Here is a 22935-nt window from a genome sequence, read left to right as displayed (position 1 = left end):
GGGGCCCAACATCTTCGTGAAACTGAATATATGCTCTTTTTAATAAGAATTGTTCAGTCTAAATAAAATATTTATTTGGTATTGGATGTGTGTGAGCTCTAATTTGATACAAAATTGTTATGGCTATTGATGTGAATTTATTTTATTGGCATATCCAAATCTCTAGTTGCTTTGAGTTTGTAAAGTATGCAAATTCTTAACTTATACTACTGATCATTTTTCCCATACTGGGGATCAAACCCAAGGCTGTACACATGGTAGAGAAACACTCTCCTGCTGAGTTATATTGCTGGTATCTGAAATAGGTAGGTCCTAATCTTTATTTTGTACCAGAACTTGTACCAGGTCTTGGTGAAAACAAAGCTTTCTGGACCCCAAGTGACAGCTCTCCCGGGCTATCATATTCTATGGCACTGCTTCTCAGACTTGAACATCTGTGATCCTCAAGGTTGTCATTGTGGCTCATCAGGAAAGGCCCATAATTCTGTAATCCTCATGGTCCTATGTGATGTCGGTGATGCTACTTCTCTAGACCACTTCCTAGGGCAGATGCTAGTAGATACCTTGTCAACGGAGCCTTCTCGACCACTGTTGTTTTCTAGGCTGAGCCTTTGTGCCCTGTGGATTGCTAGCGTTAGGTTTCCTTGAGACCCTGAATCCACTGGTATATTATAAGAATTTTAAATATTTAAATGACCTCTGCTAGAAAAGCTTAGAGGTGGTGGTATGTATGCAGTTATAGAAAATTACCATGTCAGTCATTTACTGGAAAGAACCCAGATGTCCCTTAACAGAGGAATGGATAAAGAAAATGTGGTACATTTACACAATGGAGTACTACTCAGCAATTAAAAACAATGAATTCATGAAATTCTTAGGCAAATGGATGCAACTGGAGGATATCATCCTGACTGAGGTAACCCAATCACAAAAGAACACACATCATATGCACTCACTGTAAGCAGATATTAGCCCAGAAACTTAGAATATCCAAGATACAATTTGCAAAACAAATGATACTCAAGGAGGAGACCAAAATGTAGATACTTCACTCCTTCTTAGAATGGGGAACAAAACACCCATGGAAGGAGTTACAGAGACAAAGTTTGGAGCTGAGATGGAAGGATGGACCATCCAGAGACTGCCCCACCTGGGGATACATCCCATAAACTACCACCAAACCCAGACACTATTGCACATGCCATCAAGATTTTGCTGACAGGACCCTGATATAGCTCTCTCTTGTGAGTCTATGCCAATGCCTGGCAAATACAGAAATGGATGCTCACAGTCATCTATTGGATGGAACACAGGGTCCCTAATGAAGGTGCTAGAGAAAGTACCCAAGGAGCTAAAGGGGTCTGCAACCCTATAGGAGGAACAATGATATGAACTAACCGGTAACCCCCAGAGCCGTGTCTCAAGTTGCATATGTAGCAGAGGATGGCCTAGACGGCCACAAATGGAAGGAGAGGCCCTTGGTATTTCGAAGATCATATGCCCCAGAACAGGGGAATGCCAGGGCCAGGAAGTGGGAGTGGGTGGGTTGGGGAGCAGAGGAGCAGAGGGGGAGAGGGGGGGAGAGTATAGGGGACTTTGGAGATAGCATTTGAAATGTAAATGAAGAAAATATCTAATTAAAAAAAAAGAATTGAAGTCACCAAACAAACAAACAAACAAACAAACAAAAACCAGTATTAGCCCATGGGTGTGTCCAGTTCATCCTGCTGCTGTGGACCAGAAGTATATGTATTTGTAATGCAATCTTCTTCTGTTTGCATGGGCCAGATGTGACAGCTTCCTGACTGCTCCATAGCATTATCCATCTTGCTGGCATGGTGAAAGAGGGAACTATGTGAGCCAGTAGTGTGCTCTGTACTTCATCTCTAGTTCCTTTAACCATAGCAGCGACCCTCACTGTGACTCTAAGTGGAAGCTGTGATTCTGGGTGGACTAAGCTAGATGCAGCTGGATTCTGTTCACAGTCTCACTTCAGAGTCTCCAGACAGGCAAGGAAAAGACTGTACTGTCAAGCCTGATTGAACAGGCGATGTAAAGACACCATCTGCATGATGGCAAAGCCATATTCTGAGGTATCTCACAATCTCTCCCAAAGGCCTGATTGGCATATCCAACAGGCATAGTCCCCATGCTAAACTTGACTTCAATGTCACAGGGGAAGTCAACTGAAGAGGATAAGCAGCTGTCCTTGATTATCCTCTGAGACCTTCTCAGAACGAGTGTCTGCAACCCTTGGGGAATGGCCTTCCTTAGTCCAATCGGCTCCCTTAGGCAGAAGAAAAGCCAACCCGTCCACTGTGTGCAAGGCAGCTGATGAAGAGAGCATACATAATAGACTCTGATGTCTCCGATGAAATCTATAGGAAGGCAGCCTCCTGTATGTCCATCTCAGAATGGCCTTATCCTGAAGAAGCTGACAGGAACGGTACAGGATGAATCTAGCGTGTTTTTTTTCAGTTGCAAAGGAAAAAAATATTATATATACACACACACACACATATATATGTATATATGTGTCTATATGTATATATATATATGTATATATTATATATTTGTTCCATTTCCACATATCAGCGTCCCAACTAGTATCTTTGAGCTTTCAGAACTTTTCATCTACTTTTGTTACTTTTCCTCAGGATGTAAATGCCTCCCAGTAGACCCCATGTCCTGACACTGTTTCCCTGGGTACCATATTTCCAACTCATAATTTTTGGAAGCCCAATCAAGTTATAATGCTTCCTTAGAAATGTATGGAGTGGAGGAGAAAAAAAATCACAGAGTTGAAGTCACAGAGAGCTGTTCTCTAGTCCTTGGTCTGCTATTTGTGATCTATATGACATTAGATAACATAGTTAAACATTTCAGCCTTCAATTTACGCATAAGCACTGTGCAAAATATCAATGCATACCAAAAGTATCACTCACCACATTCATCTCCCAATATTGTTGTGTAAAACAAATGAGATTCTAAGTGGGAATAAAATCTGATGAATTCACACATTTCACAAATGAATACTGATGCAAAGGTCATAATAATGAGGTGAAGCGGCTCAACACACAATGTAAGAACATCACTCTCTAGGTTCAGACAAGAACTCACACTCTACATAGGGAATGAAAAGCACACAGACATGGTAGGCATGTTGAGAGAAGAATGCCATTTCAGGTCCCTGTCTCTTTTCTTCAGATCATTTAGGTCTTTGCTAAAGAAGTGACACCTTTGACAGAGATATTAAAAAAAACACACTTGACCCTCCCATTACAGTTCAGATCTTGTGTGTTCTCCATAGGTCCACATTTTGAAAGCATGGTTTTCCCAGTCCGAGTGCAAGTAGGAGGAGGGCATGGAAATTTTGGAAAGTGGAGCCTAGGGGAGAGAGTTAGAACATTTGGAGACATGCTTTTGGAAGGGTTAAGTGGGGCCCTTATTCCTTTTCTCTAACTTTCTCCTGGTCACCATGAGATCAGCAATCTTGATCGAGCATTCGCTTCCTGTCGTGTGGTGCTCCCTCTTCTCAGGCCTCAAAGGGACAGATCCTGTTGACTCTAGTCAGAAGTCCTGAAATCCTGAGCCAGAATAAGACTTCCTATCTTCCAAAATGCATAGCACTTTGTATCTTTGTACTTTGTAACCATGCCAGTAGGCTATTGTACCTCTCCTGCTTTTAAAACAATTTTTTTTTCTTGTAACGTTCCTTCATCATATGCTATTTAAACTTTCCTGGAATTTTCTTTTTGCTGTGCAGAGCTGAAGACTGACAAGGACTTGAGCAAGCCGGTGCAAGTGCTCCATTGCCGAGCTACATACTACCTTCTTGTGTCTTTTCATGTTTGAGATGAAGGGCCTATGGAGTGGTCCTGATTGACCCTGCACTTACTTTGTAGTGTGGTCAGACTCTGAACTTGACATGCCTCTTCTGAGTAGCTGAGATGCAGACCTGCAACACAAGCTTGATAATTATAATTATATACATGCTTATTATCAACCCCACCCACTTCAAAGAGAAACACAAGAGCCTCATGTCTTATGTAACTTTATTTTCTCTTGTTCAAGCAGAAGAGCAACTAAGAGGTATTCAATGGGTGAGAATCAAATGAATGATTGGCTCCTGCCATTCAGATTATATTGTTTAATTCAAACATATACCATGTCTTCTTGATGTTTCCCCAGTGGGTCCTTTTGTCTATTTCTTTATCATTAAGAAAGCAGACAGAGCAACAGGAGAGGAGGCATGCTTGACAGCTGCTACTCAGTGCTAGCACTGGTCCCCCCTCCCTTTGCCAGGCAGAATGATTAACAAACACAGAGTGTATAGTAGAAGCTTTGGTGTGGTAAAGAAACAGATAGTTGATTGTCAGGACTTCAGAATTCTAGTCATTGCCCAATTACCAAAGGGTATTTTGGGTGCAGGGAAAATACAAATTATCCTGTCTAGTCTTCAGTTTCCTTCCCACATATGTGATTTGGATTAGCTACTTTTAAAAGAGCCCTTTTAAACTATATTTACATAATTGCCAGTTTAAGCACTAAAGAAATGGTTCTCCCTCTCAGCTTGAAGAAGAGATTCCTACTTTAGAATGCTCATGGCTTCTACCTGATATCAGGGGAACCACATGTAAGGGACATTCATGCTCCATACAATTCAGAGGTCAATGATGTCATATGATGACACTGTAGGTTCTTTACAATACAGAATTGTCTTTAAAGACCTCATTTCTTTGCATTTATTTATAATCCAGTAAGGAATATGTGTTTCCTCCTCTCAAATCAGGGCATGTTTTTTAAATTAACCTAATGTAAACTTTAGGTTTCAAGCTCACATGAAATAGCCTGGGACCTTTTTGTTATATGTTTCTAAAATGAGCCATCCCTTTTACGCATAGCACAAATTAAATTCCTATCAAATCTGCTTCAGAAATAAAGGAATCTTTCCACCATCACATTTAATTTCTTTATATCTTGTGCTCATTAAATTCACGAGTTAATAGCACATAAATAAAACATGGCTTTTGCTTCACGAATTACACGTCAAGTGCATGCACGTTCAAGCCTTGCAAGGGAAAATGAGAAAAATCTGCTAAACCAAGCACGCAAAACCCACCCTATTTCCTCTTTCTTTGTGCAATTTTCAGTACTTACAAGATTTAATTTAGAAACAAATTATGGTACCTTAGAGTTTCATGTCCTTAAATTAATCTGACATGACGATGTCTCTGTCTTTATTTCAATCTATGCCTCCCATTCTCAGCGACTTGCACATAATGGGGAGACACCTATTGCAGATGCAGCTAAACTCTACTGGATGTTCCTGAGAACCAAGCAACCAGCCATCCTCGGTGCTCTGATCACAGTGGTAGTTTACACTCTGCTGTTTGTCATCTCCTCCTTGATTTTGTACTTGTATTGCCTCAGGTAAGGTGCTTCTATTACTATGCTCTTCAGCTTCTAGTCCTGAAGTTGAGCCGTAATGGAGGGGAGGCAGGATGGAAAGTGGAAGGGAGGGAGGGATGAATGGATGGAGGGAGGAAGAGAGAAGAGATTAGAAACACCTAACTCTTCAGGCAGAATTTCCCCTGGTTATGTACAATTCTTTACATGATAAAAAAAAAAAAGCAAGAAAGATGACTTGACTTTGGGAGAAAAGGCCCAATTTAGCTGAGGATTATTGTTCTCATTTTTTCCAGATAATGGAGTAATAGAAACAAAGAGTAATTCCTTGACATACAAAGATATTCTAGGAAAGTCACTGATGATTCTTTTCCCACTTCCATTTTTCTTTCTTTTCCTACTTCTCTTCTGCTCACAAATTGCCAAGAGTAGAATAATCACCTAGCTTTGGTTATAAGTATTCTGATGATCTGGTTTTGCTAGGTTATCAATTAAGCAAGCAAAGTGTGTGTGTGTCTGCGTGTCTGTGTGTGTCTGTGTGTCTGTGTGTCTGTGTGTGTACACATATGTGTGTGAAAGCACTATAAAACAAATGAATACAAAGAAGAAAAATGCTGGGGAACCTTTTTATCTGGCAGCTATTTTCTAGTGTTGTGAAGATGCTCTTCAACTGAACAACTTGCTCTGAAGCTCCTTTCAAGCCATATGATGTGTCTATTTGACTTCTGGCATCAATTCAAATCTATGAAGTTATTGCTATGATAAAGCTCATGAAGTTACCCCTTTGGCTTTTCTCTATTTTTATAGATTTAGTTGTAAAAAAAATGTCCATTTTGCATGGTTATTTCTGCATGGTATAAAATTCAGGTCTATTTACCTGTTCTGTTATTGAGAATCCAGTCACTTCACCATTATATAATAAAGAAGCCTATCTTTCCCTGACATGTTGTGTCAGACATTGGAAAGATCAGCTATGTTGCTGGTCCTTCGAGCCGGAGGAGACAGGAATGACACGGACACCAAGTCGGGTTAACACAACTGCTTCTTTACTTGTTCTCCTTCTTCCTTTCTCCTCTTGCAGCAAGTGCTATTCTTAAAACAACTTCACTTATAACAGCGTCTCTCTACAACTAGCTTCTACTTAGGGCAAGGGCTAAACAACAAAAATTCCTATACTCGCACCGAGTGACATCATCTAGCTCCACCCACCTCATCCAATCAGAATTCACACACGCTCCAGGCACAAGCTCAGGTCGGTCACCCCGTAGGCTGACAGGTCCGGATCACGAGGAACCGTCTTGGCCCATGTGTTCACACCCGCTTTCCGCGCAGCTAAAGACTATGTAGTTATCCCTGGATCCTCTTGTCTCCTGTAGTGGTCAGGGCCTGCCTTTATACTGATGTTCTAGATGTTACTATAACTTTGTCATATTGTCCAAACTCACTTCTGGGTATAAATCCAAAAGAACTGAAATCATCGGAGCACTGTTCATACTACGATGTGAAAAGCTCCTAGAAATCTCTCAGAAGAATAAGTAGCTACAATCATTTATAGCAGCCACAAAATTGAACAGAACACTGTGATGTACACTAATATGTATGAGAACCGAGAGCGTTGTGTAAGTGAAAGAGCCAATCACAATAAAACAGAACAAAACAAAACCAGAAACAAATACCTCATTCTTTGCTGTGGTGAGATGTCTAAAACCATCAAAGGCCGAGAATCAGAGTAGAATGGTGGTATACCGGATTTGATGGAAAGGAAAGCAGATGATTGTCATTTAACAGGTATATAATGTTAAATGCTCAAGTGGTAGAAACATGCTGTTTAACAATGTATGTATAATTTATAATACTGCGCTGTGCACATATGGGAAGATAGATCTCACATTAAATATTCTTACTAAGATTTTATTTTTAAAATGCAGTAAGAAATCAGGACAATAATTTTTTGCAGAGTTGAGGGGAGATAAGAAGTCTGAAGAAGAGTGGTGTAATAGCCAGAAACTTCAGTGAGAATCAGTGTAATCACTGATATTTTAATGTGATTTGATCAGAAGAAGACAAAAGCATGCATGACATCAGGCAAAAAGAAGAAGTAAAAAGTCACACAGGCTTGATGAAGTATGAAACATATTTTTTGTTGAGTCAAAATATTGTAACATGGCAAGAGTACTCGAATGAGGTTAGGTTGATAATGTGCTCACAGATCTCATGGCTAGAGGATTTTATTTTATTTTATTTTATTTTATTTTATTTTATTTTATTTTTGGTCCATGTTACAGAGTTTGTACTCTTCTGTGGAAAGATGAAGACAGTGAGGGATTTTAAACAATTTTCATCTCAGGAAGATCATTCCACTAGTAGAAATGGAGTTGGATTTAATGGCTGGCAGATGGATAGCAAGAAAAGCTCACCAGAAAGCCACTGTAATTATGTGGACAAAGGATAGCCAAACCTTAACCAAAGTCTATGGCAATAGAATGGAAGGTAGCGGTGTGCTAATGAGATGGCTAAGGATCAGAACAGAGTGGGGAGGAGGGTCTCTGAGTTGAAGGTAGGGAGTGATGAAGAGGATGTTATTTCATAGAACTTCAGCTTTTAGATTTGAGCAGATGTGGGTTAGCTACAGCAGTCCACAAGGCATTGATTACTATACTAATAAATAGGAAGTAAATGGTTATGGGAGTTAAAATATGAGTTGACTTTCCATTCTGGTTGACTGTGTTTTGAAGGAATTTTTATTTCTGTGTGTGTATGTGTGTGTGTGTGTGTGTGTATGTGTGTGTGTGTGTGTGTCTATGTGTGTGTGTGTGTGTGTCTATGTGTGTGTGTCTATGTGTGTGTGTGTGTCTATGTGTGTGTGTGTGTCTATGTGTGTGTGTCTGTGTGTCTATGTGTGTGTGTGTATGTGTGTCTATGTGTGTGTGTGTGTATGTGTGTGTGTGTGTTTATGTGTGTATATGTGTATATGTGTGTGTTTGTGTGTGTGTATATGTGTGTGTTTGTGTGTGTGTGTATATGTGTGTGTGTTTGTGTGTGTATATGTGTATATGTGTGTGTGTGTGTGTGTTTGTGGGTGTGTAGGTACTTCTAGAGACCAGAAGACTATGTCTGATCCACTGGAGCTGGAGTTACAGGCCATTGTGAGATGGCTAATATAGGTGCTGGGAACTGAACTTTCTGAGAGAAGAGCAACTCCTCTTAACCATTGAATCATCTCTTCAACCTCCACCTTGAGGTATTTTGATGTTTCTAAGGGAACATGTCCTATAAGTACTTATGAGGATAAAGGGCAACTTTGACTATGGATTTGCCTTATTGATGCCTTGAGTTTCAATCCATGGCAGGAAGTACATTACACTGCAGGAGATGCATGCAACACAGAATAGTAACACATGGCCAGTATTTGCTTACTTTTCATTTAATTACAAATCTGTACACAAATGAAATGTAGTTAGAAAAAGAAGTCCGTTATATATGGAATAAAATTTGAATCTATTTCTATGTAGAAATCACATTTCCATAAGGAAGAACACTTTTGAGAACACCCAAGCAAAGCAGATCACTAAAGTCTCTGAAGGCACAGCTATTGCACAGGTGTAGATAACTTTCCATGTTGTAGACAGATGTTGGCTTATGATGTGGAGGAGAGTAGGGCCCTGGTGAATTGCAGATGTTTGGAACAGGACACAGAGGGGATTCTCATATGATAGTCATTGCTTGAAGATTGAAGTCCCTGCTTGAGTTTCTTTTCAGTGGACAGATTATCCCAGATGTGGCCCTTACCTCACTAACATAGCTTAAATAGAAATCTCAGTTCTTCAGAGTAAATTGTATTGTTTTGACCCAGGGCTGGTTTGCATTTTGACATGTCATAAGGGGTATATGTCATCTTTTTAGGGCACTTACTTTCCTTGGGGAAAAAAAAAGAAGTCTTCACTGTTAATTCAGTTTACATTTGAACACCCACTTGTAGTGTGGCCCCAAGCAAAGTTCTTTACTTACTCAATGATGAGAGTTTTTCTTGTATAACATGGTGAGATATAACACTCAAGCATGGATTCTGTAAGAGGATTCACATGGACAATAACTATACTATTTAAAATGAGTATGGTTTCCAAAACGTTAAAGAAATAAGAGCATAGGTCATGAAATTTATACATCTATGATTCAAAAAATTACAAGAGAGTATTATATATCATTTATTCCTGCCTCAATGAATCTCTTCTCAGCTAAAATATTTAGAGCTACATTCTTCACTTGCCACCTACAATCGAATAATATAGATTATTTGTGAAATACGAAAAAGTTAGCACAGAATTTATCCACCCAATAAGTAGAATTTGATTTGATATCAAAGGACAAAGATATCTAAAGCCTTGTACAGAAGTAAACCTCAGAGGAGAGGAAAGCTCAGTAACAGGTGGAAATTGATAAAGGGGGAGGTAAGAAGGATGTGTTATGTGCATATTATAGGTAATTAGTCTGGAAGAATTTATCTCCATGAACTTTAGTGTATTTCCTTAACCCTAGTCTTTATTGTCCTCTATAGGCATGCTCAGACATTCCAAGTAGGACTTTACTTCTATTTTAGATGCTAATATTTTAGAATAAATAAGTCAACTCAATGCATCAGCTCAACAATCTCTTTTTGAACCATTTCAAAAATATCTTTCTCTGTGATGGCCTGGTGCTGGGTAGACCAGTTCTCTGAAGGAAGCACTGCCTAGAGCAGATACGTTCAGTGAATAAAGTCGAGATTTTTTATTTTTGTTTTTGTGTTCTGACAGATTTAGTAAAGAGATGCAGAAATCATAAGAGCTTATCTTAGTGAAAAATGCCAGGGAAGATTTGTGTATGCTGATTGATGGGGGTTGACATCTAGTCAATATATACAGGCAATGATCATGGTACAGGGATGTCAACACAATACTGATAAACAGGTAGACTTGTAGGAACACAAAGGATTCTGGCTGTTAACAGAGAATTTGGTTTAGCTCTGGGCACTGGAGACTCTTCATAATGGGAACTGGACCCTGCTGAGATTGGCTGGCTAGCTCTTGTTGCTCCAGGAGTCTGGCTAATTTGTTACTGAAGGGTTTCAGTGCTGAGAGAATTCCTATTCCCCATGGTTCTGATGAAAGAGTTGACCAAACAAAGATATTGCCTTTGCACAAGACTCTTAAGTATATTTATTTGGGCTTGGTTTTATAATAAAAAAAAAGCATTTGTGGGTTTTTAAAAAATGTTTTTCCTTATTATTGAAAGAATCACTGCTATGTGGAAACTGTTAAAAAGAATTTAAAAAGTAAATTAAAGACCACACTAGTTTGATCATCTAGACAAAGAAAGTACTGTTAAACTTGGTATATTTACTTGCCTCCTTTATATCCTGTATGTTTAATTTTATAGTTATATGTGTACCATAAGAACAGGTTAGGTATTGTTTCCCTTTAAAGTATGATAAAAACAATTTGACTTTCTTTATGCAGTTTTTAAACATTTAATGTCCATACAATTTTACACAGCATGCGGTATGTGAAGTATAAAGTATATAAATATATTTATTGTTGGGTGACAGATAGCTTCACATTTTTTTTCTGCATCTTATAAATAATTCTGATGGGCCTCTGAAAGCACAAGACCTTATCCACATTTAAATTATTCTTTGAACAGAACCCTAAATCCACACATAGGGGTTGGGAAGGTAGAATGTACTGAAAATAACTATAATGAAATGATGATATAGGATATTGTCAAGGACATATGTTTCCACAGCAAATGAAGGGACATAAGAGAACTTGAACATAGTGTGTCGCACAATGCTCATGGAAGGACCAGAACCCCATTGTTTTTCTAAGTGTGCATTCCGTTATTTACTGCTTAATCTTGATGTACTTATTACTGACCCATCTCATTCCTGTCTTCTTGTGAAATGCTCTTTAAACCTCCCCCTTTGCTTTCCTCTAAAGACCATTTGAGTGCGTTTGCTCACTCAGTTGTGACTTCCACATATCAAAACAGTGTTAACCTCTTTGTTAGAGTTTCAGCAGATAATTCCTACATTTCCTAATTGCCTTACAATTTGAAATTGACTTCTAAAATAAAGATATTTAGCCGAGTGTGGTCATGCACACCTGTAAGTCCATCACTAGAGAAGCTAAAGCAAGAGTTATTGATGTTAGTTCAAGGCCAGCTTCACCTACATAGTATCTGAGCAGCCAAAAATAAAAAACCAGACCCTGTCTACAAAGAGTAAGGCAAAACACAAAATTCACCACCAGCAAAGCAGTTTTTTTTTTTTTTTTTTTTTTGCACAAATGTTATAATTTACTCAGGTAGCTCAAATTTTAAGAAGAACTTGTCACAAAAACATTTACAACTGTTTTCTTCCTTTTTATGCAGTTTGATATTTTAAAATTGAACTCCTTATTGTAGGCCGCATACACTTCATTTTGTGTGGATCATCAGTAGATAAGCAGAATGTCTTTTGGACTTTTTTATCTTCCTGGTCTATTAATTTGATGTAACACTAAAATATTGGTTATTTTTTGCATTCTATCTTCTTGGATTTGTAGAGTGAGTTAAAGCCACCATTCTGTGGTTCCAGTGTGCTGCAGAATGCGCTTCCCGTTTCTGCAGCTTCTTTTATAAAATTGATCTTTTTTTAAGCTTTTATAGAGATCAGTCCCTAGCTCAGTGTTTAGCCTTGCAGCAAACAAAGGAAGTCTCAGCAGACATTGTTTACATAGTTTAATTGTAAAACCTTTATCTGAATAATAACAAAGATCTACAGGCCACTTATATGTTTGTTAATATTATACAGAGAGTTAGAGACCACAATTTAAATGTAAGTTAGATTCATTTAAGCGTTTAGATTCGTGGAAGCTGCACACAAATTTAAAACACTGGTAATCAAGTTAATTAATTTGGGGGTGAGGTTGTATCACCTTCATCTTTGGCTTAACAGTTCCAAATAGCATTATAAGTTTTAGCTGCTGCTTCAGAAAATTAATTTATATCAAAAATAATTTAAGGGCCATTTTCAATGAAAATATCATCTGGGGGATGCCTGTGAAATAAACAAAGATTTTTCTCTCTTATAAATCATTCTTTCTTACAGTATTTTTTTTCTTTTTGACTAAAGAAAACTTTTACTTACCATCTTAATAAAAAAAAAATCATGAAGTTTTTACAGGTACTATGACCCTAACAGTGTTGCCTGGCTCTTAGTCATTCTCTACCTTGATTTACAGAGACTGTGCATGGGAAAGCATGCTTGCACAGGTATAAATATAGCTCTGATATTTGGGTCCTACACTGTTCCTCTAAGTCAGTGGTTCTCAACCTTCCTAATGTGTGGCCCTGTAATACATTTCCTCATGTTGTGGTGACAGTCAACCATAAAAGGATTTTTGATTTCCATTGCAACTTCATAACTCTACTATTGCTACTGCTAGGAATCATAATGTAAACACCTGTGTTTTCTGGTGGCTTTAGTTGACTCCAATGAAAGAGTCCTTTGAACCCCACCACCCACAGGTAGAGAAGCCCTGTTTTAAGTAGTATGAAGGTCATCAGAATTGCTCGTTGCAGTGGGAACATATAACTGCTTTCTGCCTCTATTTAGTAGACCCCTACGACTTTTAGTATGGGCAATAGGTTCATCTAGTTGCTTCTTGTCCTTCTGTCCTGCCTTCAGTAGATCTCATCCTTCCAGATATATAGGAGGAGCTAGGGCAATATAAACTGAATCTCCCTCCATGGTCATTTTTTTTTTCATTTAGAAAGACATAGTAAGAACCGGGTAGTATGATATGTGTTCACTTGTAACCTCAGAATTTGGGAGGTTGAAGGAGGAACCTTACCACCACAAGCTTGGATCAGTCTAGGCTACATATCCAAATCCAGCCTGGTGCTTCCTATTGAGACCCTATTTCAGAAACAAAGTAGAAAATAACAAGAACATAAAACGTTCATAAACCTCATCACTAAAATAACTGAAGCCTACAAGTTAGTCGGTGAAGAGGAAATGACTAATTGGTAAATCTGTCTCATGGTCAAGTGACTCCTGGTAAATCAGCCGGCTTCTAATGCCTCTGGGATAAAAGAAGCTATAGGAATAGGCTAAGGTTTGTCCTTTAATACCATGTACAGAAGACCCAGGGCATGTGAGTGGTGGCTGGCAGCAAGCTGTGTCTATCAGGATGATGACTGGCAAAGTCAGATGTAGGCTAGTCTCTGACTTGAGTTGTTTTGGGGTCACTTGTCATGAGGAGCTTCTGTACATACTTTCAAGGAAGCATTTGCCTCCAATACCATCAGCACCAAGGGACAATGTCCTAGTTCTCTCTGTTTCCAATTTGTTTCCATAAAGACTCTTCCTAAAAACATCCAGTAACCATATCACTAAACAGTTGAAGGACTAAACAACACAAACATCTTCATTTTCAACTAAGAACTAAGGATGGTTCTTTGTGCATTAAAACTAAACTAAACAGTATGTTGGGATCACTCTACCATGTATTCTAATGCCAAATAACTATACTAGGTTGTATGTGCTAGAAGACAGGAGATCTTTGCACTGAAGAGCAAGGAGTTTTGGCTCTTCTCACCTCTGTGCTGAAACAGAAGTGTTAGAATAAAAAATTATTGGATTTGAAATTTCATAAATAAATGAACATGTTTATTTATAGGGTGAAGATACATCTTTCCTTTCACATGAAATGTAACTATCAAATTACATGTTCCAATGGAGGGTGTTATGTTTGTAAAACTCTTGGTCCTCCTCCCAATGTATGATGAAGTGTTCAAAGCACATCATAGCTCCCTTGTTAGTTCAGTCATCTTAGCAATGTCACAAGAATTGGATTAAAGTTTGAATTTTCAGCCTTATGCACCTTTTAAAAATACGGCATAATATGTTTGCAATGGGGTTAATGCAAAAAATGTAAAAAGAAGTAAAAAGAAAATGTAAAAATGTAAAAATAAAACACAAACAACCAAGGCAAATGATAACTAACTCTTTCCCTGACAGCTCTCTACTCTAACTTGGTATTGCTAAGTCTCGATTCAACTCTCTGAGCCCTCTGCTCTGCCTCCCTGCCCAAGTGATGTTTTCCCACTAATGATCTGTTAAGTGGGTTAATATGAGCCATGCTCACATGCTAAACACTTCAGATGGGTTCCCGGCGATGCTGATGTTGGTCACATTTGCTAGGGAACCGTGCTTCATGGTAGCAGACAGTGTCTCAGTCTTGGGGGTAGGGTGGGGGTGGGTCTGACACTCTGACACTCTGACAGCCTTCTTGGTCATTGACATTGGTCATCACACCAACACTGTGATCAGCAGTGTGTTCCCCCGGTCGCTAGATTTAAGAATGTGAGTTTAATGGGAGACAGTGCTGCCACCGTTTTGGTTGCCTTTGCAGAGTGAGTTTCCCTGGAACAGATCTTAAATCAGGTCTATCTGCATAATGGGAGGCCTCAGTGTCCTCAGAGGAATATCAGTCAGTGTGGGCTTACACTAACAAACCGGATCCTTCCAGACTGGCCTTCAGAAAGGACAGAATCCCAAGCCTAATCAAGACATGATGGCTCTCAAAATATTTTCAGAATCCCAAAGTACAGATTTTTTTTTTTAAATCACATTCCCTTTGAGTTAGCTTCTGACATGGTTGGCTCTCACACTACATGACATTATTTTTGGCAGTGAGCTCCAAAGTATGAAAACAGAGGCACAGGTAATGAAATCCAAACAGAGCAAATTGTCCTCCATAAAGCAGATTTGTACTTATCCTAGGGAACAAGTCTCTGTTGTGAGTGTAAGCGTAGGAAAATAACAAAAGGCTTTTTATCTAATGTCCTGGATGAACAAGAAATATCTGTAATGCCATAATGAAAAGCTAAGTAACATTATTCAAAGACCGGAAGAGACCTTTGCTAAAGAATATATCAAAATTGTCAGTAAACATGAGCTGATGCTTAGCATTACTAATTAATCAGAAAATGAAGATCAAAACCACCAGGAGTAATGACATCACACACTAAAGAACTGTTACTCTCAAGAGAACTGAAAGAAGCATTGAAAACAGGTCTGAAGGAGGTAGAACTCTTGAGCACCGTTGGGAAGAATGCAAACTAATCCTGCTTTTATACAAAACAGTTTGGGTGGAAGGTCTTAAATAACTAAATCCATAATTTCCGTATAGCCTTCCATCCTATTCCTACATACATATTCCAGAGAATTAAAGCTGGATAGCTAAGAGAGGCATGCCTAGTTCCGTGCTGCATTATTCACAACTAGCCAAACAGGAGTAACCCAAATGTCCACCAGTAGCTGAATAGAGGGGGTAATGTGAACTATATATGCCTTCAAATATTGTTTCCCTCTGTCATACAGTATGTATAACCTCAACCAGGCTCTGGCTTGCTCACATTCAGGCTGTTCTGATCTCTGGGCTCTCCAGTCCTGTCCCTTCCCCAAGCCTGGAATCCTAACCTTGCCTCACTCTTGCTCACTGAGTATCTATCAACCCACCCACCCCCATAGGGGGGCATGTAACCCATATTGAGTAAAAACACTGAGAAGTGTGATGAGAGGGCAATTGTCCCCAGACAGTGAGATGACACAGATATTGAAAATGTTCACCCCAATATCTGGATCCCTGTGATGGCTCTCCCTGGAAATGGGGTTGGGAGAGCATAATGATTGTGTATCCCACTGTGGAGAACTTTTCATTTTTCTGAAATTTTTTTTTTCTGAAGTTCTGGTTTCCCTCTTTATTTCTTCTGTGTTCTTCCTGAAAATTTTTTGTTTTCTTCGATTTATGATTAAAAATCAGACTCAGATGAATTCCATTTACTCTTCCACACAATGATGGGTACTCAGTGGTTTCTAGAAACCTGAACCTATCTTCATGTATATCAACTACATGGCTGTGGTGTACCTCATTTAAGGTGTTTGACAGTGGTACTGAAGACCACATGCATTTCAACGTGTCGTAACAGAAGGAATGGATTTGAGTCCACTGACTGTATTCTGTCTATTCAGAACCTTCCCTAATGCCATGGCACCAGGAAGTACTCACACCAGACCTGCACTGGCCACTCTGTGTGTAAATGACACTTTTTGACGCCAAACCTATTTGCTTTGAAAACAGTTAAAAGTTGCTGATCCCATCTTTTCTCAAAACCCTTACCATAGCCCAGTACCTGTTCACACTTGTCCTTTTTAGCTTTGAAAGAAATGTCATATATTACGCTTCTGGAAATGACCCACATTCCAATACGAACAAACATAGCATCTTCTGCCACTCAGCAAGCATGAATTGCTGGGTATGTAGGGCACAGGGCAGAGGACTTGGCAAATTGCTTGGTTTCATTGACCGTCATCAGCACCTGTGGCAGAGTATGTGACCTATTTCCACAAACAACAATGCCTAAGGCGTTGCAGACAGGTGGACTGCAGTTCCCTTTTTAATTACATTTTGAAGAAATAACTTAAAATACAGAAAGAAAGAAAGCAAGAAAGAAAGGAAGGAAGAAAAAAAGGAAGGAAGGAAGGAAGGAAGGAAGGAAGGAAGGAAGGAAGGAAGGAAGGAAGGAAGGAGAGAAAAAAGAAAATCAGGCATTTTGAAAAGTCCTGTTGTTAAAGGAAATGCAGGTTTGTGATGATCACCAATAACACTGCAATTTCATTTAATAGATGTCAGAAAATGTTAGCTCCCTCTTAAATACCTCAAATCTGCAAAAATACTATAAAAATTATATGTACCTCTCTTAGGTTCACTAGTTGGTATTTGTATGGTTGTTTTTGCTCTCCTTGTCTCTTGCTCACTGGGAGCCAGTATCTTTCATTGACGTCATTTAACTTGACACACACACATTTAAAATAGAGCAAACATCATATTCTTTTGTTTTGCTAATCAATGTCACCAATACACAATTTCAGAACAAAATGAGAACTATTTTTTTTCTTTTTGAAATTTACCTAACATCAGCTTTCTCAGAAGAACATGAAAACTGAAGATTCAAAGAAAACAAAAAACAAAACAAAACAAACCCAAAAAAACCAACATCAAAGAATAAAATGTCCTCATATCCAAAAGAATAAAATCATGTTTGGATATGTGTGATATTGCATAACACATTATATAATAAAACTCTGTAACCAGGAATTTTCTCTTTATTTATTTTTATCTACATATACAACCACAAAGTGTCTTTTTCTTGTTTGTGAAAACTGGATTTATAGAGCTGTAAAATATCCAGAAAACTAATAAAGGTTTGTAAATTGACTCATTAACAACACACCATGGAGCTTTACATTGGAAAATGCCACCCAAAATGGCAAGAAAAAATTAAATATGACTAAAATGCAATTAATCTTTGCACAGCTTTCCATATTCCAATGTGCCATTTTGTTCTCTGTCAAAACATTTGTTAACTGTCCTGCAGATCCAAGCTTTGATGTTTACATAATTATTCTTTCACACGGACTAAAAGAGAAATAAAAAGAAGACAGACATTTTCTGGGCAAAAGGAACAGAAGCTAGCAGAAGCAGGACTGTGAGTCCTAATTAATTCAAAGTTAATTGCATTGTTGGTAATCCTTAAATCTTCGTATAGAAACTGTTTACAACACCAAGTTGACAGTAATTTAACTGTGCTAAATCACCATGGCAACAGAAAGATGTACCTTACTTTGAGCAAACAGAAGAGAATGGTCAAGAGTAGTTCTTGCTTAATAAGCCAACTAGCAAGGCATTTGGATGGCTGGGCCAGCCCCTCAAAGCAGAGCACAACAGTGGAAGCATTCCAAGATGGTGCCAGGCTGGCTGGGGATGCAGGTATGGAATGCAGGATGAGCATTTGTGTTTGTGCTGCATATGCGAAATGCTGGGTTTGATTCCCAACAGATGTAGATAGATAGTCCCACTGCTATCAGGTTACATAACCAGTCCTGTGATGAATTCAAAGTCATTGACAAATAAAACAAACTCAAAAGTTGTATTTAGAAATACAAGGGTTTTTTTGTTTTTTGTTTTGTTTTGTTTTGTTTTGTTTTGTTTGTCACTGGTACTATTTTAGGAGGAATCTAGTTAGAGGTAGTTCAATGAAGCTATTAGTAATATGTGTTTGTTTGTTTAAGACAGGGTTTCATTATGTAACCTAGCTGGCCTGGAACTTGCTTTGTAGAGCAGGCTAGCCTTGAACTCACAAACAATCACCTAGCTTCTGCCTCCCGATTGCTGGAATTAAAAGCATGTGTTCTCCCATACCTGGAAATATGGGATAAAACTTGAGTCAACAGGAAGGAACAAAAGAAACTTTGGACTTAATTCTTTTAAATTCTATTTCTGTTAATTTTTCAGAGTAAGCCTAACTTTTTAAAAATTGTAGACTATTAACATATAATTAAAACATAGGATTAAATTGCGTCTTGGATAGCACAATACAGTAAAGTTATAATGAACAGTCAATAAATTCTATTATGGATTGTCTGAATGAATTAGATGGAAATCTCATTATTCTGACCATGCTTCCAGTTTTCTAACTGGTATCTTCAAAAGATAATTTCTGTCCTACGGCCAGGTATATTTTTCTTGAGAATTTCATACATGAGTATTGTATTTGCATAACCCCCCAATTCCTCATGAGAATCCCCTCAAACTATAGCATCTTCAATAATAATAACTATTACATACATATCTGTATATGAATTTACACCCCCCCCCACACACACACACACTCCTGACTCCACTTACTGATGCTCATATGTACATATGTTTAGGGTTGATCACTTGAGGTTGGATAAGCTCCAAGGGGTTTGGCCCTGAAGACCAATCCTGGCTCTCCCAGCAGCCATTAATTGCCAGTAGCTCTTCATTTAGGAGTAGAACCTTGTGAACTATCTCCCACCAACACTGGCATATCAACTGTGTTTCTCATTGTGTTTATCTTGTTTAGGCAAACATACTGAGATATCATGGGTGTGGCTTCCCTGACATAAATAGAAGATACTATCTTGTAACAGACACCTTGGTCCTCTGGCTCATACAATCTTTATGCATCCTCTTTCATAATGTTCCATGAGCCTTAGACATGTGTTTGTACATATACCCACTGTATACCATACAGTCTGAAGTTCATTATTTTGTAGCAGATGGAGATCATCTACCATCTCAGAAATTCACAAGTAGTTCAAATGCAGAGGACAGCTTGCTAAATATCTTGAGAGTCCATTACACACCACAGTTACTTTTGAAACTTCTCTTGGTTAGTATATTGACACTGATCTATGAAGGACCTTGGTCTAGCCTAGAGGTTACCAACACACCTCTATTGAAACTAGGTCTGGTATGTAAGGAGAGCCAAAATTACAAAAAGGAGAAGGATAAACAGGCTCTTTCTTTCAGAGTTTCACTTTTACTCTGGGTTTCAACAAATAAATTAAAATAAATAAAAGTGGATTAGGGATAGCATACATATGGCTACTTAATGTAGAATGTTCTTAAACACTTAATTAATGCCAAAAATACTCTACAGATGTTACTTGGCAGTGTCAAGGAATTTACAGGATATGAGGAAGGTGGGAACAGAATGGAGATGAGGGAAGTATTCTAAAATCAACTTATGTGGGAAGAATGAATCCAAATTTAAAATTCCTAATATTTACCTAATTTAGATGTCCAATCAAAATCAGTGGCCAAATATTCTTCAATTTTCTGCAGTCTGTTGGGCATCATAAGCTGGTCAGTAGGAAATAACATAACACCCAGATTACATTTGTTGGCTTAGAGTATGCAGCTGAGAAAAAATTTAAGCTATTTCTGGAAACTCAACCATCAAATAATTTCAAATAAGAAAAAGAATGAGATAGATGAGCCAAATCAATAGCTGTTGACTAGAAAAAAATTCAACTTGTTCATTACTTTAGAATAAAAAAAAAAGAGTATTTGGAAAATACTCAGCTAAGAAATCCTCTTTTCTTAGGTTGTACAATGACTCTTGGGTATTAGATGCATTTCAGAGAATCCACAGTGAAGAAGGCAAGTTCTTCATACCACATGATTTGGAAATTTCCAATCAGGAGCTGAGTCACATCGTGAAAAGATCTGAGCAGTGGAGAGGGATCCATGGTGAGAGAAGGAAGGTGAGTGAGAGTGAAGCTGTCCCGACTGACTGTGCAAAAGAACTGCCCCCCCCAACTCCTACCCCCACGACCCCACCTCCCTGCCTTCCAACTCCCAACTCCCAACTCCATCCCCTGCATCAGTAAGCTGTGCATTCGCTCAGGCTGTTCTGGAAGTTGTTCAGTATCTTGCTTGATACCACATTATGGATTTGTGATTTGATATTATACTTGTTTCAGTTTATTGGTCAAAACGAGGTGATTCTTAGTGTACACATTATTATTTTCACACATGTGCACATGTGTGTGTGTGCACATGTGCGAATGCATACACACACACCACACAAACTGAGGGGTAGGATTCAATAGAGCTTTGAATAGGCAGAAGGAAGGAGATAAATTTCCCCCTGTATTCTTTTGTTGACTTTCTTAGTGAGTCCTTAGAGTCTTTTTCTCCCTTAGGTTTTCAGAACAGGCATTAAACAAATGATTTTAATCTTTTTGGTAGCACTGGACATTTTCTTCTGTGGCTTCATCTCTATTAGTATCATCAGAGTTTGTGTACCTGTTTTTCTTGTTTGTTTTTTTACTCCTCACATCTCTTTGATCAACTGCTTTCAAAGTATCGCCCGTCCTGTTAAAGGCTGTCACATATACACATGTGGCCACACCTCCCTTTTGAGTCCCAAAATATATAGGCCAGTAGCTTATTTTGATATTTTCAGATGGATAGCCCCAAAATAAACTACTGTGGTTCAACCCAAATAGATCTCAGACTTGTTTTTCCTTAAAACATGCCCCCCCCCCCCCGGGTCAGGACACCAAAGGAATTATACTCGTGTGGTCTTTGGAGGAAGCATTTTCATCTATTCTGAAGTGCAAACGACCAGAATGCTGAGGTGTGGTTGGTTTCTTTTCCAAATCTGCCTTCATCTTGTTGACTTTTATTTGATCAAATCTCATTGAACTTGCCGAGATTTTCTTCTCCCATCTATTTTCCTTTACAACATAGATGCCCTGATGCCCACTGAGACAGAGCTGCAGGACCCGGAGAACAGCAATGTCTATTTGTAATTTCACCCTGCTGCTGCCCCATTTTCACACTGCGGATTCCTTCTCTGCTCTGGTTATCACGATTTTTCTAACATGTAAATGCAACCTTGCCTTTCTTCCTGTTCACTGTTTCTCGCTGACTTTCTGAGTTACATCTCCTGCATCTTGACCCTTCTCACCTCAGCGTGCATCTTTTCTACAATGCAAATTATTCATAAAAGTATGAACAATTTCTTAAAAATGTGTGTGAGAGGTCACAAACACTCCCTTTTAAGGGAGATCCCTTAGCTCGTGTGCATGATATGATGAGCACCATGCTCCAAGTCTTACTCCAAGGGCCTTCTCTGTAGATTTAATCCAGACAGGACTGTTTTCTTTAGGCTACAACTTCCTGTCCTACCTGACTGTCCAAGGTTACTGACAACCTGAGAATGTTCATGGGCCCCCCTTTCTTTGAAACTAAGCTTTCCTTGTAGATTTAGAGGGATCTCTTAGTCTTTATATCATTTGTCTTTTAGTACATATGTACTAAATAAGTTTTAATACATTCATGAACTATTGGCATGTTAGTTAGTTATTGTGATAAAATACCATGACCAAAGGCAACTCAAATGTTGATTTTGGATTATGATACCAGAAGGCTAAATGTCCATGATAGTAAAAGCAGTAATTTGAGGATCACATCTCAACCACACACAGAACAGTAAGAGAGAAGTAGAAATGGGAAAGACTGTATCCCTAGTGACAAGCAAGGCCCCACCGCCTATAGGTTCCAAAACCACCCACAAACAGCATCTCAACTGGGGACCAAGTGTTCAAATGTATGAGCCTATGGGGGCATTTTCCATTCAGTTCACTATAATTGAGTGTACTGTTACACATGGAATGGATATAGTGAACCTTATCCTGCTACATATTTAACAGAGATTTAAATGTTAGCCTAGGAAACTGCAAGCTGTTTTCCTTCAGGTGTGTGTCTTTTATGTTTTGTTTTGTTTTTGTTTTTTGGACATGGTTTCTCTATGTAGCCCTGGCTGTCCTGGAACTCACTCTGTAGACCAGGCTGGCCTCGAACTCAGAAATCCCGCCTGCCTCTGCCTCCCAAGTGCTGGGATTAAAGGCGGGCGCCACCACTGCCTGGTGAGGTGTATGAGTCTTTACTTCTGCTTTATAGTTAACCTAACAAGGGAACTGACTTTTCTCAGATCACTGTCCTCTTACTGAAGCAAAACAGATTTAAGTCTACTGTGTATTCATCCCAGGTTCTCGGTGCCTTACAAAACATGTGTAAAGGTCCAAAACAGTTGAAATCAATTATTCAAGAGCACTTCCT

At 38.7% G+C, this 22935-nt stretch overlaps 1 protein-coding gene across 1 annotated transcript in view; it reads left to right on the top strand.

Annotated features, from left to right (window-relative positions):
• Ofcc1 (orofacial cleft 1 candidate 1) overlaps window positions 1-22935 on the top strand; it is a 286130-nt gene that overhangs the window by 194793 nt on the left and 68402 nt on the right. The window contains exons 15-16 of the mRNA NM_172143.2: window positions 5271-5434; window positions 20411-20570. Coding sequence (NP_742155.2) covers window positions 5271-5434; window positions 20411-20570 — 324 coding nt within the window. The remainder of the gene's footprint in view (window positions 1-5270; window positions 5435-20410; window positions 20571-22935) is intronic.

The sequence above is a fragment of the Mus musculus genome, chromosome 13 (assembly GCF_000001635.26).
Source record: "Mus musculus strain C57BL/6J chromosome 13, GRCm38.p6 C57BL/6J".
In the NCBI taxonomy this organism is placed as follows: domain Eukaryota; kingdom Metazoa; phylum Chordata; class Mammalia; order Rodentia; family Muridae; genus Mus; species Mus musculus.
Note: the sequence above shows the minus strand (reverse complement) of the source record. Positions and strands in the feature narration are given on the sequence as shown.